General features: G+C 36.3%; 1 protein-coding gene across 1 annotated transcript in view; it reads right to left on the reverse strand.

The window, feature by feature from the left end:
• ITGAV (integrin subunit alpha V) overlaps positions 1-19,950 on the reverse strand; it is a 44,699-nt gene that overhangs the window by 9,571 nt on the left and 15,178 nt on the right. Inside the window, exons 5-24 of the mRNA XM_084289289.1 lie at positions 18,500-18,561; positions 16,964-17,009; positions 15,377-15,502; positions 14,094-14,138; positions 13,847-13,890; positions 13,690-13,746; positions 13,225-13,277; positions 12,597-12,799; positions 9,998-10,189; positions 9,846-9,891; positions 9,130-9,231; positions 8,223-8,281; positions 7,113-7,267; positions 5,491-5,628; positions 4,733-4,800; positions 4,155-4,302; positions 3,552-3,644; positions 2,705-2,784; positions 1,294-1,374; positions 171-276 (exon numbers count right to left, since the gene is read on the reverse strand). Of these exons, the coding sequence (XP_084145415.1) occupies positions 171-276; positions 1,294-1,374; positions 2,705-2,784; positions 3,552-3,644; positions 4,155-4,302; positions 4,733-4,800; positions 5,491-5,628; positions 7,113-7,267; positions 8,223-8,281; positions 9,130-9,231; positions 9,846-9,891; positions 9,998-10,189; positions 12,597-12,799; positions 13,225-13,277; positions 13,690-13,746; positions 13,847-13,890; positions 14,094-14,138; positions 15,377-15,502; positions 16,964-17,009; positions 18,500-18,561 (1,904 nt within the window). The remainder of the gene's footprint in view (positions 1-170; positions 277-1,293; positions 1,375-2,704; positions 2,785-3,551; positions 3,645-4,154; positions 4,303-4,732; positions 4,801-5,490; positions 5,629-7,112; positions 7,268-8,222; positions 8,282-9,129; positions 9,232-9,845; positions 9,892-9,997; positions 10,190-12,596; positions 12,800-13,224; positions 13,278-13,689; positions 13,747-13,846; positions 13,891-14,093; positions 14,139-15,376; positions 15,503-16,963; positions 17,010-18,499; positions 18,562-19,950) is intronic.

Here is a 19,950-nt window from a genome sequence, read left to right on the forward strand (position 1 = left end):
TGCAGGCATTCTGACCCTTCTTACACATATCAATTATTGACCCAGCATAATAAGGTCTTTATTTTGTTCTTGCATAGAAACAAAGAATTTATTCTAGCAAAAAGAGACACCAAAGAGTTCTTTCTCTTTATCACCGAACTGTGTCCCTGAAATCAGTAGTAATGGCATACCTCATAGATATGCTGAACGAGAGGCCCTATATCATCTTCTGTTTCTGGATTCTCCTTGGGCTGCCAATTTGCAATAGGAAGGAATATGTGATCAGGAGACGACACACTAAACAGTGGAGCAAACAAGTAGTTACAATCAAGTGTGAAACATTAAATGAATTTCTCTATAACATCTCAAAAAATTCAGGTGCCTAAAACCTGCAATTTTTCATTCTCTGTATTTAAAATAAACTGAAAAAGCAGAGGATGAGTGGCTTGCATATTAAATGTTTGATTTTCTTCTCTATGTGAAAAAATGGAACGTGTAGTTAGTGTCATTTTTTCCTGTCCTAAACTTCAAATTCTCCCTACAACATTTAGTAAAGTATTAGAAGAATTAAGATCTATACATGTCACCAAGAAAACATGGTGTGAAATGTTCCACTAATGGAATACTGATGGATGTAGAGACTCATCAGTACTCATAAGAATAATTCAACATGCACTGAAAAGAGTGAAGCTAGCAATAATGCTTTTCAGTGATTCTCCACCTCTGCTCCCCCAAATACTAATAAAATTAGCCCACAATAATGAATATAATGAAAATTTAATAACGTGATGACTCGGAAAGCTGAGTTAACTGGCTAAGCAAGAGGACTGTATAGCTTTTAGTTATGAATTATGTATTTATATTAAGTAGGCAATGGAGGTAATGAAGTCATTACAATATTAATATTATGCTTAAGACTGAAGAAGGTGAAGCAAGCTTATCTTTATAGAAAGCTTCTGAACCTTGGTTTTAGAAAAGCTTTGTGGAAGAAGGAAGTGATCTAGAGAAATGTCTAACCGTAAAAATGAGGTGTGATCCCCCCTTTCCCCAAAATAAACTGAGAAAACTTATTTTCCCAAAAATAACTGAGAAAAGAAGCCAAACACCCATTTTTTGGAATTCATTTTGTAATTATGTAAGGTTTGGAAGTCCAAAGAGTGGCTAGAAAACCATTCTTTTTTATGCTAAAACAATTATGTATGGCTTCCCGAAAACTAACATAGGCAGTCCTGGAAGTTTATTAAATTCTAAAGAAACAAACAGACAAAGCTTACTTGAGGTAAAAAAAAGATGTATTAAAGTATCAGTGCATACCCTCTAATTTCAACAGCTGCTGAAATGGCAAGATCAGCTTGGTAGAATGCTACTGGACTTAGGTTGTCATACAGATTGGAACTGAAAAAAGAAGTTAATTTCTTAAATGAAGTGAATTGAATATTCAAAAAATTTCAAACAATTGCATGCAACATCAGAACATGACTCACGAGTCACTGTAGAAAAAATATATGCTAAAAACTAAAAAGCACATTCCAGCGAGGTCTTTCTTTCACACACACCAGTCCCACACTCAGCACAGGGAGAAGTTAATAAAGGAAACAAAGCTTGCTCTGACTCTGCTCCTTAGCTGCCATGCCTAAGAAAATGCTGAGTAACATCAACTGTGTAGCCAGCAAAGCCTAAAGCTCCTCTTCAGGACACCTGCTTTGCCTAGAGACTTGGCCTTGACCTAGTCCCACAGCAGAAAAGTGTGCCCGAGCTACTTTTGCCTACCCCTCTGCCACCGGCACAGCTTACTAGATGATGGAGAAGAGGGAGAAAATCGAATAGACAGCTGTGTGAGATCAAAGAGATTGAATGCTGCCATGGCCTTTGATCAGTATGGCAAACCACTGTATCATTAAAATAGAATGTATCATTAAAATAGAATGCCAGGCTTACAGTTATTTAATTCTTGTAGATGAAAAATGCATGTGCATGAGAATAATTTATTTGCAACATAGGAAAAATGAAACCCTTAAATGGTGGAGGAAAAAGGTTTCAATCACATCTCCAAATCCTAAGTATTTCCAGTAAACACACACTCATATTTATATCTCACATTTATATGAAAGTTCTTATAATTAAAAGGACATTGCTGTTCTGTTCAATTTTTTTTAGACTCTCCTTATGCTGGCTACAGTACAGCACATAAAATGGTCCACTGCATATTGCATCTGCTAATGTCATGACATGAATTGCCTCTTCTAGAAGCCTTAGACCTCTCATTCTCAACATATGTAAAATTTGAAATTCTCTTTTTCCATCAGAAAGAATTTAGTGTCCAAACATTAGTTTTATAACAGGGCTAGAATCCAAAACAAAAATTATTCTGTGGCACCACACAACTACTAGGAGAGCACAACAGCATGCAGGTACAAAAACACAAGATCTGTCTTGAAACACTTTAAATGTTTTTGTTCCTCATTATTAAACCATCAATATGTCACCTGTGCCATTACATGTTTAAGAAGTAGCAAAAGAAACTACATTCAAATAGGAAACTGTTTTCCTACCTTGTCCCTAGATTTTAAAAGCATAAATCATAGAAGAATGTCTGTGTTTTTTAAAACATTACCAGGCAAAAAAACATAGATTTAATCCAGAGTGAACCTAGAGCTGCTCAGTTCAGTCTATATACCTCGCACACGATCTACCGGGTGACATGCATATTCACAGATTACCATACCTTCGTATTTGCAAGTCAAACTTCACGGAGGTGTCCATTTCAGACTGCTGGTGCACGCTGAAGCGCAGGCCAGCTAATAGCTTCAGAAAAAAAATCACCATGGTTCAGTGGAAGCACAATAAAATGCAAGATAAAAGCTTCTTAATACTTTTATATTACAGTGAAATTGCTTGAGGCATGTGGTCATCTGGAGTACACATACAGAATTGCCAAATAAAATTGGGTGGTTCATCACAGCAGTAAACGAACCCTTCTCTACAGATTACAGCTGATGCATCACTGCCATAAACTAGAACTATATAGTGTACATCATGCTTGCCCCCTTGCTTCAGCCATTTTTAGGTAAAACTGAGCCTCCATGTGTGTTGCAAAAATCACTGTAGTCTAAACAACAAGGCATAGTTTAACAGTTCAAAATTCACAAGTTCACAACATCTGTTGTAAGTCAGTGCACGACAGTTGCTTCAATGCTTTAGAAGTAGCATTTATTATTCATCTGCGAAGATGCCTCTTAGAATAAAACACTGTCAAAGTGTTTCTAGCTGTGACTGATTTTTACTCTATTTCCTCAGAAAACTAGACCTATTATGTGATATCTTAATATCTGCTAGGTCCCACTAAGTTTTTGATTTCATCTAGTTTCAGCTACACTTGATATAAGTGCAGAGGTTTCAGATAGACAAAACCCTCAAATTTCACAAAGCTAGACAGAAGCACTATTACTTTTCCATTAAGAGAAAGGTGTATTATGAACTAGCTCTTTATTATATACTTTAAAAAGTCAGTATCAGATAAATCTAAAGACAAACCCATGAGGGACTGAAACACCTGTTGGACCAAACCTTACCTTAGTTCCTGCTTTCATGGGATTTCCCAGGTCACAAACCACCATGCGAGTTTGATTCTCAGTTTTAAATGCACATGACAGTCTTGCTAAAGCCTGCAAAAAAAATAAGAAGAAATATTACCAAATGTCTTTCTTTACCTTTTGACATCAGCATGAAATTCTGGAGAAGAGCATTAGGTATGCCACATTAACTTTAATCCAACTTCTAAGTCCTAACATAATCACTAAACCAACTTAATAAAATCTGAATATTGAAGTCTGCATGGAGACATATTTCTGGTATGAGACATGTTCTTTCAAGGTTATCAAAGAAAAAATTCATCACTCTTATGTTGGGTAGCACTGATGATTTCTGTGACATAAAGCACTTGATTCTTTAAAACATACATCAAGAAGCACTGACAATCAGACAAGGGTTAAAACTCTCTTCAGGAAATATGGATCGCAGGGCCAAATAACATGAAGATTGACTAGCTTAGCTCCTCTGAGACCTCTTGTTGAGTATCAGATTTTGTGTACATCCACAAAGCAAGAGTCATTTCATAACTGATAAGCCACATTAGAAAGGTCTCGAGTGGCCGAGGCAAAAAGCAGCAATTTTACCTCATTGTTACGAACAACACCAATGAAGTCTGCCTGGGGAGGAACAATGACAAAGAGTTCTGCTTCATAGGCTCCTTCCCCTTGATTCTGAGCATTGACGATTAGTGTCAAGGGATTGTCATCACCAATATAGATCTTCTTCTGATCGCTGAAAAAAAAAACCGTTTAAAAATGAGTTCTGCATTCAGGTTGCTACGTATATTGCATTTAACTAACTCAAAGCAATGAGGCATTCAGAAATTGCGTGAAGGCATTAGAGAAATCCAGAGGCAGTACACATGCTTCAAGAATATCAAGAGAGCACTGCACTGTATTTAAAAAACATGACTATAATCACCAACAAAAAATGGAGCAAATACTACATATATGCTGTTTTATGAGATAATTTTTTAAATAAAATCTGCAATAAACCATAAAACCCAACACTTTTTTTTTTTTTTGACAGAGAGCAAACAATTAGTAACAACTATTATTTTAATTTTTATTAATTTAACAACAGCATTGCAAGCTCTCAAACTTTATAAATCAAGTGGGGACATTAGCTTTTCCTACGCCACTTTTCTCATATAATTAGTTACCTTTCTACTGAAACCTCCAGCTTCGGTTTGCAGATATTATCATCACCACAATCCAGCAGAATATGTGCCTACGCAAAAATCAAAAGCATCTTGGTTTAATAATTCCTGCATCTCTTCTACCACACATTTCCAATAATGTTGTTTCAACACTGAATCAAAAAGCCTGCCACAATCCTGAATGTTCCTGGCAGATCCAGGACTAATGCTAAGTGTCTTCATCCTCTTCCCTTACTTTGAATAATCTGTTTGTCTTGGGCTGTATCTCCATTATCCTCTTTCCAAAGAGGTGTAAAATCTTTATACAAAAGGGTAGAAACCCAAAAAACTGTCACCTTATGGGAGCTATAAACTGATAAAACACAGAGCAGCACAGTATGTGGAATGGATGAAATACTCCAACACTTCAAGGATAACATCTCCAGTACTGCTATTAACTTACGTTCTTTAGAATACTGTTACACTGTCTGGGTGAAAAAAGAAATCCAGTGCTAAAGAATAACACTGTCTGGGTAAAAAAAAAAAAAAAAAAAAAAAGTCCAATGCTAAGGTATAGTGTGTCAAAATTTGCCACAGAGAAAAGGAAAAAAAGAGAAAAGAAACATACAAGTCCAATCAGAAGTTCCACAACCCAGAGACTAAAGCCTATATGCGTATTTTTGTATCCTCATTTTTCAGAAGTGCTAGGATGAATGTAGTAAGTGTTGAATGCTGAAAATACATTCTGTGTTCTCACATCACAGATCGTGTCAGAAATGTACCTGTCTGCTCATGTTAGCAGGAGTGAATTGGTTGAGGATAGGATGCAATCCTGTTGCATCTGCAGCTGTCTTGTAATCCAGGCGATATTCCATAAAAATAGTAATGGGAGTTAGTTTGTCTCTAAATTCAGATTCATCCTGAGGAAACCAAAGATTTGAATTACAATTAAAGCATGTAAATAAAACAAAGTATCCCTAGTTAAGTCATCCCAGCAACAATATTGGCCAGTACTTTTGTTTATTGGTCTTACTTCCTTCTGCTAGGAAGGAAAAAGCCAAAGCATTAAAATATGTGAGCTCTGTTCAGACTAGAGAATCTCAGAGAACCTGCAATATTAACTCATTATATGGGCAATTTTGGTATTAACATGCCTGTTTTACAAGTGTAAAACTAGAGCATACAGAAGGATTAAGTCAAAGCTCAGCAGCAAGGGGCTTAGAGCCTGTACAATGCCACTCTTTTCTATCAGACAAAACATCTGAGGGATGTTTAGCAGCATACAAAGATATTCAGCTTCGGGCTTCGTAAAAATGTTCTTTTGCACACATTCTTTTTGGATTTGTTGATTTTCATACTTTGCAAATCATTCCATTTATTAAGTTCTGATCTGGTCTTTCAGAGTATTTACAAATTCTCTTCGTTTTACGTTAGCCGCCTATTTTATCAGTGTAAACTCTGCTTCATTATTGTTTCCAAAAATACTGAAAAGTACTGAACCTAGAACAGTTTATTACAGGACCTTACTTTAGAAGCTATCTTCTTTGGACAGAAGCCTAGTGATAACTCTTCCTCATGTTTTCCAATGACTTTTACATCAACGTGAAGGTCATCTTGTATCATCACATCTTGTTGCTTTCCATATGATAATGTCAGGCAGAGGAGTAATAAAGTTTGCCAACACTAAGACCTGTGATGTCTATTTCCACCCATTTCCCTGTCCTCAATGAATCCTTGATGATTACCACTATTTTTCTATTTATTTTTTGTTGTATTTGAGGGACAGAGAGTGTTAAGTATTGTTTACGCTTGATTTGTAAGTACTCAGTGGTAAATCTGGGCTGCATCTAATTTACATAGCTACACTTTCAGCTTTCTTTCCTTTTTTTTTTTTCCAGACTGTGTTTCTCCTACTGGGTCACACATTTTATTGATTTAGCACCCACAGAAATTTGTAGGGGCTGACTGACAAGGAGCCAAGAGTCTTTCAGCCTTCTCTGGTGCCTCTGTTATTTGCTGATCTTTGCTTTTTAGTTGCGGATCCATATTTTTCTTCATTTCTTTTACCTCCAAGATAGAAGCACAAACTCCGCTTATTGACTTCCATGCTTCTTGCAAATCATAAATAATTTTTTGCCTAGACGAGTTCTTCAAGAAGTCAATAACAAAGTTCAAAATTCAATTTCCAGTCCCCTTAAGTGACCAGGACCTTAATCACAACACTATCCATTGTTCATCCTCTGACAGCAGCTATAACCCAGGAGAGACAAATGGGTTTAATAATTCCAGGTTTATCCATCAGGCATAAAATTTCTCTAGCATTTTTCTAAACACGTTTAACACAAGGAATTTTAACAGACAGTGCACCAGAAATGATTTCACTAAAGCATAAATGGAAACTTACCCTCAGAAAAGCATCAAGTTCTTCACAATTCATTTTGCCCCCCTTTGTAATAGTCATATTCTTAGAGTGGCTCGGCTGTTTGCTGTGAAGGAAGAGAGCTCTCCTTATGGCTCCTTTCTGCTTAAGTTTATCCAACAGCAGCTCCACCTGGAAATCTGTCCAATCCAAAGCATTCAGATTAGGGATATTTTGTCCAATTAAACACAGAGCACGTTCACATTGAAATGGGCTTAAAAGCTAATTTCTGCCAGAATAAAACCTTAACACTTGAAGCTTTGTAAAACCTCCAATTGTTTGAATCTAAAACCTTCATTCTCAATACAGTAGCTAAAAAGCACTATTATGGTTTGAAACTGGACTCTGCTCATTCTTTCAAAACTGAAAATAAATTACTGTTTGAGCACCGATACATTTATAATTGCTTTGGAACTGCAAGAAAAAAGCTCATCCACCCCCAGTAAACACTGAAACAATCTTGCCCATAACATTTATATAAATTAACTTTATTGCTAATCTAACATTAGCAAATATTTTAAATATATAACAGCTATTTACATGATTTTTCCCACATCATACCTCCTTTATGGACATCGTACATTTACAGTCATAAGGCAAAATATGATTACAGCAGGCTATCTGCCACACTACAAAAATCTCAGACAACTTAACCTGTTTGAAACAATCTTTCTGATTCTGATCCAGAAAATTTAATCCCTAAATCAGTTACATCAATTAAAGGCTCACAATTTCAACAGAAATATGAAAAGTTTTGTGGCTTGTCTATATTTTTAAGGCCTAACAATGCATGTACTTGAACATTGTTATTTGAAACTCCTTTCTAAGTAAGGCTTGATCTCATTTTTGCAAAAATACAACGGACTTCAAGACTATTTCCACAAAATGTTGAAGCATATGCTTTAAGTCCTAAGTACACTAAAAATTACACTGATTTCAACCAACACAACTTCAGAAGAAAAAAATCTACTGAAGAAAATCCAGTAGATCTTTACGGTTACCAAACTGTTGGGATTGTGCTGTGAAAGAACGGTGATCAGTAATCATGTCTGCAGAGTATAAAAAATCTGAAGTTTTTAAACTAACAAAACTTACTGAGCGAATTAGGGAGCTTTCCTTTGCCATCTGCTTTTAGGCAGAACTTGACTTTGAAGCTGTTTTGGAGGAAAAAAGAACAGTTTATTTCAGTTTACTTCACACACTTGTGTCCCCTTATTTTCTTCTAGAACTCTTCACTTTTTCTCAGTTCAAATGTCTTATGTTTTGAGACTCTAGGTCACTCCCAAGTCGCATTTTCTATTGGTGGAAGAGAAACTGTAACTTATTAATATTAGTAGATAATATTAGTAGACAGCAATGTAAACAATGCAAAGCTTTGGATTCATGATTCATGTAGAAATAGTCACCCATGTAGCAGAGTGTTTACTCCTGCAATCAGAGGCGAGTCATAAACTCGTAAAGCTAAAAGGAACTGCCATACTGAGTTTAAAAGGAAGGCAGCACTAGAAAGGATAAGTGGGTTTGGATAATAGTACAGGAACAAGACACCACTGAACCAAAACCAGTCCACGCCGCAGACCATTCTGCATATGTCTTCCATACGCCCACTCTATTTTTCAACTAGAAAGCCTCCAGATGAAAACATTGCAAAAGTGGTGTAGTCTATTTCTACCTTGGGAAGATCTTACTCTATTCAACACAGACAAGTGGCAATCTCTGCAGGGAGGATGCAACTTCAGAGTCAGTCTAGTGTCTACTGAAGACAATATTGGTCCTCCCACTGTAGTTGAGGAGTTCTTATTTAGTATTGCTTGTTCTTTCAGAACAACAACAACAAAAAAAAACATTGGATTGCCTCCTACCTTTCTTTCCTTCCTTTTTTTTTTTTTTTTTTTTTAACTGGCTGGTTAGATTTCATGAGTCCTTTCAAAATTGGAAGACTATGAAAATAGAAGATGAGAAGTTCCCTCCCCTCAAAGGAAAATGGAGAAACATTGCTTACCAAGAAACTTTTACATCTGACAGCATACAGGCTTTGTTTTCTGGGTTTAGAATGGTTGGATTAACTTCCAGGGCAGCATTCACCCTAATAACTGGTCTGGCCCTACAAAGAAAATACCCTTTTCAACAGCATTCAGCACCACGGTAGACAATACCCTTCCATTGAACTATGAAGTACACACATACACACTTTTAAACATTTATTGGAACTTCAAGAAAAACAAATTATCTTGGAATTGATAAGGAAAAGCAAGAACCTTTGCTGTGCTCTTTTACTACCATTACAGTTTTAACATGGACAGCTAAGGCTAAGTGTTAATGCAAAGCCCTTCCTGTTTTCAGCACAGACAAATAAGGTGTTTTCCCCAAATGAGCAAGCCTTGATGAAGATATTGAGACTACACAATGTAATAGTTACCAACACCCTACACGTCAGAATCTAGAAAACTGTTAGTCAGAAAGCTTTAAACACAGCTTATTTAAATTTTCTCTTAACAACAGATATATTGAGAGGGATAAATAATTAATTGCAGACTGCAGATTTACACAGCGTAAAGAGCAGTGCAGCCTTTTTCCCTTGTTATTTCCAGTAGTCTGAAAGGTGGATCAGCAGAATTTCAGGACTTGCCTCTTATCTAGCTTGGTTTTGTAACTAACGGATGCCACTGAGCTTTCCTTCTGCATGCACTTATGTAAAAAGCATAGAGCAATACTCACCTGTACAAAACAGCTGTGTCAACACCAAAGGCTCCAACAATCAAGTCTGGGAAGAAAGGACAAAAACTTCATGTTAGAATTTATTTTTAAATCTATCTTGTTAGTCAGTGGAACTATTAAGTTCATCTAAAGTGATATGCAGAGCCAAGGACCTGGATATCCATTTTTGTCCACATCTGTGGCTCCTTTCAGCGAGTACCCAAAGCTGGGTGGCATAGTGCGAGCAGCCCACTGCCCTTCAAGAATTTGAGACGGGACTGCGTTCAAACCAGTTGCTCTTCCATTGTAGATATAGACAAGTCCTCTCTTGTCCTCTCCACCATACGGTGCAGCAACTGCAATATCTGCAAGCCAAAAGAACAACCTTCAACATCTCCCGACACAGACATAGGAACATATTTGTGCAATATTTATCTATAATTTCTAATATTACAGTTTCAATGCGTGTCAGTAAGGACAAAGCACGGTCAGACTTTAAAGTTCAAACTACTCATTTAAAATTAAATGCAAATATTCCCTAAAAACTATGAATGTTTAACAAGAACATGTCATAAATTTCTATGGAAAAGGAACAGTTCTGCGAACACTTCTGCACTTTTCTGATTTACAAACCATATGGATTTGGGATCCTTTTGAATTTATGAAACGCCCAGAATTAGTCAATGCTGGAGACAAATCACAGAACAAAGTGGGCCTGTCTGCCCATTTCATTAACACACTCATGCTCCTCGAAAGGGTGTGACATTTTAACATATGCAAAAGATTCTGAAATCAGCCTAAAGCAATGTTAAATATTGAATTCCAGCCTACCACGATCATGGCTTGGCAACACATTTTATGGAGAAGCTTCAGTTACTGCAATTATGCTATCTCTTCAGTTTAATAAATTAAAGAGCTCTTATCAATGAATAATAAACAGTAGTAAAAATGCTAAATTGGACTCTGTACAGGAAACACTACCTCTAAAGACAGCTTTAAAAGTGTACAGGTCATCTAAATTTAAGATATCCCCAGCAGGTTCAAAGACTTCCTTAACAACAAAGTGTTTAAATATTAAACAAGATACAGAAAGGTAATTAAATTATTCCCTCTTCTCTTAAGTTGGAAAAAGGTGCATGAAAAAAAAAAAAAAAACACTCAAAAAATTACCATTTTGTGTTTTGGCTCATCTTTACCATCTTTATGAAAACAGTAGAAATTTCAATCCATCTTACTGAGACAAAAAAGTACTTTCATTAACACTACCAAAATGAAACAGTCCAAGAAATTAAAAAGACTTAATGACAAAATAATTAATCTTACAAGGAAGATTTAGCTACAATTTTCTCACCTACATTATATTTCAGATTCAAATAGGATTGAATAAAAACATCATTTGGATAATCTGATCAAGTGACTAGAATTTTTGGCTACTCCTATAACCTTTCCAATATCTTCCATAAATAGGTGCCATGATATCTCATGTTCACACTAATTCTATATACAATTAGTAACTAAAAAAATAAATCTAAATATTAACCTCATCAGAACAAATGGCATAAAGCGTTTACAACTACAACATATACATCATATTCAAACCAGCACTTTACAAAAATAGGGTCTAGAAAAAGGGACTCTCAATTTATGATATTCACAGATGGCCCAAAATCAAATTTTACCTGTTAATGAGTAAGCCACTTATCCACTTAATATTGTTTAATGGATAAGTCACTGGAACAAATTATATTGCTTTATAGATCTTAAAGGGTTTTAAAGCATGACTATTTTACAGATAGAATGAGATATCTCCAAGACAACAAAAGAAAAGCGAAGATTAAGATAAAATGCCTGCGATTTCATTAAAAAAAATCAATTACAGCTACTAGGGAATTTATAATATTAACCTACTATAATTTTTGATCATTCAGAAGATGCTCAACTTACAATCAGAACGGAAAAAAATAAACTGTAAGGATTTTCTTGTGAAACTCAAATTCCCACCACTCTTCAAGAAACACTGGATTATGACTTGCAAAGCATGTTCTCCCTACAATTCCTTCAAGTCTCTGACCCAGAATTATACAATTCTTGGCTGTTACACTGCTGCCCATTCCTAAGTGAAAGGAACAAGAAGCAGTAGCCAAGGGCTTGGGAATCTACAGCTTCAGTTGCATCAGATTCAGACTTCTCATCCAAAGACTTACTCAAGAAGTTGGTATAGTTCACTATAGCTGTTACAAAACATTTTCAACAGACTTTTTTCAAAGTAGCAGTAATAAAAAAGAAATAACTAGTCTTTTCTCTGGAAAATCTCTTCTATCAGACTATTTTCACCAACTGTACTGTCAAAGCAAACAAATCTTTTTTAATCCTGGTCATCTTTGTGTTTCTAAAGAAGAAGATTGTCTTTAAACAACATAAACAGGAAAATTATTTTGAGGATATCAGTCCTCACAAGTCACAATGGAAAATCAGATATTTAATCAAGATGTCTACTGTACTTATCACATAGGAAGTAAAACACTGATTAAAATAACAGCTAAAATAATCCATGCTGTAGTTTAAATGGTATAGTCTCTGCTCGATGCATACATGTAACTCCTGTTAGCATTCTTGGGAGTAGCATACAAGCATCGAAAGGAGTCTAGACCTTCATGTCCAACATTCACTCATGGTTAGAACACTTAATGTTTGTTTGCAGAATCCACACTCCATGTGCTGTCTACATTTAGTCTATAAACTGAGAACATTGATCAATAATTGATATCCTACCATTGAAGCCATCCTGATCTAGATCACCCAGTGGGGCAATTGCACTGCTGAATCTTGCAAATATCTCAAACCCATTCAGCTTTGTGATCTGAAACCCTCCAGAGGCTCGCTGAAGACAAATGGAAACTTGGCCGACCTCCTGAAGTTTCCCATCAGAACCTCGATCCATAAAAAGAGGGGCTCCGATAAACAAATCTGTATAACTGGACCAGAGAAGGACAAGGTTCTTCAATAACCATATCGAAGTCTGGTTTCATTCTCTCAAATATCCATTAGCAGGACTAACTCAGCACTCAAGTCAATACTAAGGTAAAAGTTCCCCATCTTTAAATTGCAACAGAAGCTAAATATTTATGACAAAGAAAGCACAAATATAGCAGAACTTAATGCTTTTAAATGATGATTTTTTTTTTTATATGAATACACACATAGTTTCATGAGTAAATATCAGAAACCATCTACACTTGTTAAAATGTTACAGGCTAGCAAAGAAGTTGATTATACATGTTAAACATTATACATGTTTAACTAGATAAACAAAACAGAAATGTATATTAGAGGAAAGGTTTTTTTTTTTTTAATTGTTTTTCAATAAAATGGCAAGGGTGAGAAAAGGGATCCCACTTACTTGTCCCCATTGATATCTGTGGCAGCCACCGAATACCCAAAATAGGCAGCCATCTGAAAAACAAAATTCAAAACAAATTTATGAGTTGTATTGGTATAAACTCTTCAGTGAGTTTACACAAAACTGTACAAAAAAGATGTTAGGGAGAGAATGACATATACTGCAAAAACGGTTATTTTCATTTCTCTTCTTTACCCTATGAGAAGGTAAAAGGCTCAGATACCTTCTGCATTCTCCCTCCTCCTTCCCAGTTATCCACATGGGCAGCATTTACTCCATTCAAATAAAGTTGCTTTTCAAAGTAATACCATCAAACCAGAACTCACAGAGCTTATATTCTTTGGATTCCTATAAACTTGATTAACTTTTCCCATGTACTTCAGCTAATACGATACAGAACTTGACGCAGTCTACTACCCCAATATAACCTTCCTGCCACCTCCTGCACCACATGAAGGTACATACCTGCTCTCCAGTGAAGTTGTACATGGAAGACATGTTTTTCCCATTGTAGATGGACACCTGCATGTGAGAAAATACTCATTATAGCATACCAACAATGGTAATTGTGATTCTGTAATCTTTTCATTTATTACAAAGTCAAATGTTTCAAATTTCCTACCATGCCCAGTGTTCTTGCTGCTCTTGGGACTCCTGACACGAAGTCTGAAATACAAAGCAAGACACCCAGGTAACATCCAGGTTCCAGAGCAGAAAGTCTTTGCTTGGACAGGGTAGCTCAGTCCCAGTGCTTTATACATTTTCCTATGCACTTGATCATTTGTTCTGTACAATTTATTTGAAAGACCTGCCCAACCTATTACCATGATTTATTTATTTATTTATTTTAACTGAAACAAGGATCTTACCTTCTATTCCATCACCGCTGAAGTCTCCAACAGCCACCGAATAACCTGATCAACAGACAGAATTAGTAAATCACTTCAGGAACCTTTTAAAGCCTTTTATCTGTCTAAACTCTTCATAGGTCTCAGCCCTCTCATTTCATCTTAAAATCACACTAATTATCACAAAGCTTCTGTTTGAATTTCATGTTCCTTGTTCTCCAGCTACCACAGTAGTGAGTTGCTAGTCCACTTGAGATTCAGAAAAAATCTACAACTGATGTTACTCACTGAAAAAAAGGGTCTTTCAAAATAAAGAGCACCTCTGCTTCCAAGAGATTCAGCTTTTAGGAACAGGTTGTCTAGGGATTACACAAACAGCTTCCCAGCTGTGGTTAGCAATTGTGGGATGACAAACCAATTTGCATACAGCCATGCAAGTTTTAATTAGAAACACAATTAGGTTTTCTGTGTTTGGATACTCTTTCTACTTTCTGTCTGGAATGTGGAAGTGCCGTGACTTCTACATGCAGCAACAAAAGCATACATTTTACTTACTTGCTCTCTGCTAAATTTATTAACCACGTACATATCTAAATAGATTTTTTTGAAATAAAAACAGGGGCTTGTTCATCACTAAGCCCTGCAGTCAGAAACAATGCTTAGCTTAGAGCTAAAACAAGCTTAAAGTTTAGTGAGCAAGAAGCCACGTTAACCCTAGATTCCATGCTTTTCCATATGGTTAGTCCTGTTCTTGAAAATCTTAATCTACATACCTAACCATTGGTATCAAGAGAAATAATATTCACAGAAAATGAACTCTTTAAAATTATCTTAGGATTTTAGAGTAGGTTCTTAGAGTAGGTCCCTGGAAAATGTCATGGTCCACCCTTGCTTTTTTCTGAAACCACTGAGACAAGTATAAGGCTAAATGGCAATTTCCTAGCTGTCTAAGAAAGTCTTTTTATTAGTTTTACTCCCAATCATGATTATTTCCCATATTTATTTTGGTAGATGATTTAGAAACAGCTGCTTTTCTAAAATTAATAGCTATGTGAGTGATTTATCATGTAAAAATCATACCTGATGATTTATACTAGGCCTGAATTACAGAGAAAATTTTTTTGAAATATTCCCATTTCTTCTGTCATCATCTGGTTTTTGAATCAGGCTTACGGCAAGATAACTAAGCATTGGTCACACAAATTACTGCATTTTCAGCTCTTTAGTTATCTGTCAAACGTTAAAAATAGCAGAAGAGGGTTTTTCAAGTACAGACAGGTTTTCTTCCTTTTCAAGTTACGCACCCAGATAACTGTCATCAAAAGCAGCGCTAGCAGGTCTGGTTGCTAATTGGTCATCGTATTTTGTACTGTAGACTTTGGAGTCATATTTAGCCACAATTTCTGTCACTCGGTCAGAAATAAGTTGGCCTAAAGAGAAAGAAAACAGCTGAAGCAAACAGGAAAATGCACATGCACTCATTCAGTAAAAAAAGACATTTACAGAATGCTTGCCTCTAAAGCAACAACTTCATAATACTGACCAGAAAAGAACCAAAAGCAGCAGTACGAGAAAGGATAAAAGTGGCAGTTGGGATCCTGCTTCAGCAAAGTTTTATGCACATATCTAATCACAAGCACATGAACAGTTCTCACTGAAAATAGGCACGGCTCCTACATGGAAGCTGGGACTTGAATGGGACTGCTCGGTTAGGTAACAGTAAGCATAAGCTTATGCTGAGTCAATCCTTGTCTAAATATAATAATTTGAAAGCATAATAAAGCAGACAAGATAATAAGCACGGCATATTATATTCCTGCCTTCTCCCTGTTTTCATTTCACTAGCCACTAGATGGTGACTTCACGACATTATTTCTTTGAGTTTAAACCACAAAACGCGTTTTTTTCAAAAGAGCACTGAGTTCACATGCATATTCCCCAGACGCTTATGAAGCATAGGGGCAACAAGTCTAGCATACCACAATACAGAATAAAAGCTTGGGGTGAAAAATTAGTTTTTATACGTATGCTGTTACCATCTTCTATTCGGAGCTGAGATTTTTTTGTGTGTAGTAACAGAAGAGAATAAGTTTGTTTCAGCAGATGAGCTAGCACTTGTGCCCAAAAGTAGTAAAATCACTCTAAAACCAACCGATATTATCCTGTATTTCAGTTGATTTTCAATCATTCCATTTTGTTCAGAGTTTGAAACACACAATCTTTCATAAAGCATTGGTATTTACATGGAAAAAAAAAAAAACAAGCCAGGCAACAGAGCTTGGCAGCTGTTCTGGTTGTAGCAGCACCATCTCAACTGACAGGTATGGGTAAACATTGAATGATCCTGCAAACACACAGTGAAGTCCATGTTACCAAAATGTATAGGCAATGTTCTGTGGAAACAGAGCAGTGCAGTAAAAGGTAAGATGTGCGCCGTAGCACAAACAGATCAGTCAAACAAATGCAATACATCTTGGCCTTGAAATGAAAATAATAGTTTTCTTTGCAGGCTACGTTTCTCATTGAAAATACATACTTGATACGTGTATAAGAAAATACAAAAGTAGTAGGTTTAGAAAAAAGCAGCAAAGCATCCTAAAATAAATGTATCCAGCTAGTGCAAACGCAAATTCTGCGTTCTCAGGAAAATGCCTTTAAAATTGTCATGGAGCTATTTAAAAGGCAAAAGACATCTATACAGTTACTACTTCAGCTTTAATCTGTGGTTCCCATGATTCAGGAGATACTTTGACAGATGAGCAAAATCATTTTTGTTAGTTTTCTTACTAACAGAGTTGACAGTGTTTGGAGGAAAGTGAACACAAAGAAATAAAAAGATGAAGAGAATTAATGAGGTCAGCCTCCTCTGCAACACCAAGAATATATCTTACCTTGCCAGTAAAAACTTCCAGGTCCTCCAAGTAGCACTCTGTCTCCCTTGGGAGAAAGAAAAAAGGAAAAGGGGAATCTTCACATCAAGACATTATGTTTTTGAAGGAATGACTGAACCTAGTTAGAAATGTATCTTGTAAAATGCTAAGATAAGAAAAAATACCTCTTCTGTGACTTGCTTCTCTATGCCACCCATCTAAAATTATCAGCAGAATTTTGCTTTTATTTGAGTAGACCCTTCTACCCACATTATCTAAGACAACAGAAAACAGGAGGTAACATTAAGAATCCCACAAAACACTAACATGTTTTATGGTCAAGACACAAAACTAGTTTCATCTTTTGTCTTGCCTGTTTCTACAACTTATCGTTAGAAAGGCTTAATTCAGAAAAGCTGTGATGTAATTCCCCCAACTCCACATTCCTCGGTACAACTGCAATCCACAAACCCTTTTCTGAAACTCAAACCACATTAGCTACCCCAGTGCTGGGAACTGGCTCCATAAGGACTTACTCAATCCGGCGGCTGAAATCATAGGGTTTGCTGCATAATTAAGTCATTTATCCTGGTTTAATCTAAAAGCTCCCATATTCGTCACTCAGAACAATCTAGGTCAGAGATATGGAGATACCAGGCTTGCCCATTCGGCTAGGGAGTTGGATTAGAGCCCAGCATTTGTTTTAACACGAACTAGAGTCTGCACTGTAATCCTGAAGGGTTTTCAGGGGGTTCAGGAGAAATACCAAACACTTGCAGTCCTGTACTGCCCTTTCTACAGTTCTCCTGAGGAAAAGCAAGGGTGTCCTCAGGCAAAGAGTGGAGGGATATGACCCAATTATAAGGTGTGAAGAACCCGAAAGATTGCCACATCACAAATAGGTCTTAACATGCCCAGAAGATGCTGAACAAGTTCATTGTACAGTGTAAAAAACTATAGTTAGTTCTCAGAGTTATGCACTGTTTTATTCTGACTGGATTTTAAAAGTAATTGTGAATTTAAAAAAAACTATAAAAAGGAGGAAGAACATACACTAGAACAAACATAAAAACAACAAAGAAGAAAGTTAAATTCTCACATCAGATGAGAAAAACAAAGCCTTGTTCACAAGAGCATTGTTTCCTAATTCACTTTAGCAGTAAGTTATTTTTCCTGAGCAAATAAAATTAGCCATACACCAAACCTTTAAAAATAAGCTCTCGAAAAACCTGAACACTACAGTTTATTTCACTTCAGGACTAGCTGCAGCAGAGGCTTATGGCATAAGGCTGAAAAAGTAGATTATTTGCTTATGGCACGATTCCTACAAGAGGTAGAAGCACGCTGTTGTGAAGATGTAAAGAGAAACAGTTACACTACCAGCCTGTTTGCTTGGCTTTCTGTTTTTAAATTTAGAAGGAGTTTGTTCTGTATCCCCCAGGAATGGTGCTTTACATTAAGTTCCATAGCATCTGTGCATGTAAGTGTTCTGTGTCGGAGTGATTGGTAACCTGCAACTGTTTGCTGACTCACAGGAATTAAGTAACAATCACATACCTTTGTAAAGTCAATGCTAAATCCACCTTGACAAAATCCCTGTCCATCTGCATCGATAGTGGCTACAAAAGGATGAAAGAAGAACAAATCAGATAAATATTATCAGTAGTATATCAGATGGTTCTGGGGATTCTTTCCAATGTATCTTCCTACGGTAACTTCGCACTCTTGACCTTGAAATGTGTAGTTTTCCTTTCTCCTAAATCAGTATTTTCTCTGTATCAACAACTCACAAGCAAATACCTGAAGAACTTCAGGGCTGGCCTATTATATATTCTAACCTTAATGTAAGTTCCAGCCTATTACAGTCAAAGTAATCCTCAACTCTGTATTCCTTTGGGATTTAATCTTCAAATATCAGGGAAAAAGTATTTGAAACTTTTATCCAGGACATAAAGTATCAGTGGATAAGGTTTGCTCCTCTTATGGAATAAAATTGGAAACATACATAACCATAAGTTATTTGAAGTACTGCCTTAAAAAAAAAAAAAAAAAAAAGCATACCTGGACAAAAAATAAAAAACCACATCCATACATACTGAGACTTATCCCAGCAAGAATTTCCTAGGCTGAGTTAATCTCATGATTATACAGCTCCAAAACAGCAATGTTGAGACATCCTGATCTAGACACGTGACTAATTCATGTTCATACATTCTTATTAACCTCTTTTTATGTTGGACCACACTGGATTTCAGTCCTGCTGTTCACCAATGACTTGGGGCAAAATAAGGACAAACAGATCTTAGTACATCTTAGTTGATCTTAAGTTCAACCTTAAAACTTGCACATTTAATAATATAAGAAAAGGTTATAAGCCTACAAACAGTCTATGCCAATTACATGGTACGGATGCAAAGCATTTGGAAAATAAGACTCAAAGTTCAAAACCGAATATAATTAAGGCAATGTGTCACCATGTACATACGTATACATGGAAATCAGAACCTGCCTGTGCAGTATCTTATGTACGTGGCCTTTGTCTTGGAGCTACTTGAGCAACTGAGGATCTGAAGATTCTAGAGCTGCTCTTCAAAAACTTGACTTCCCATGTAGCTTTTCCAAGTGTCAGATATTTTGTACTAACATTACGCTATTCAGACAGCTCTGAAGAGCATCAACTAAAATATAGTAACAATTCCTGCTTACTGCACTTATTGAAGAGAAACACAGACATCTTGACATGTCCAAAAGAAAAAAAAAAAAGGCACAGTTTAGATGCATTATTCCTGAAGCAGTCAATAAAAAGGTTTGGGTCTTCAAGTTCCAGTGATACGGGGGTCAAAGATTATCCTCTAGCCTACAGTAGAGAAAACAAGGTCTGGACCCTGAACACCAACTTGAGGAGAACCAAGATGTCTCCATCTAGCCTGGTTTATTTGGAATGGCTATGAAGCTATACATGAAAGGGGGAAATACTTGTAAAACATCACACTTGAAATGTACACGAA

Source organism: Netta rufina (genome assembly GCF_964035555.1).
Source record: "Netta rufina genome assembly, chromosome: 6".
NCBI lineage: Eukaryota > Metazoa > Chordata > Aves > Anseriformes > Anatidae > Netta > Netta rufina.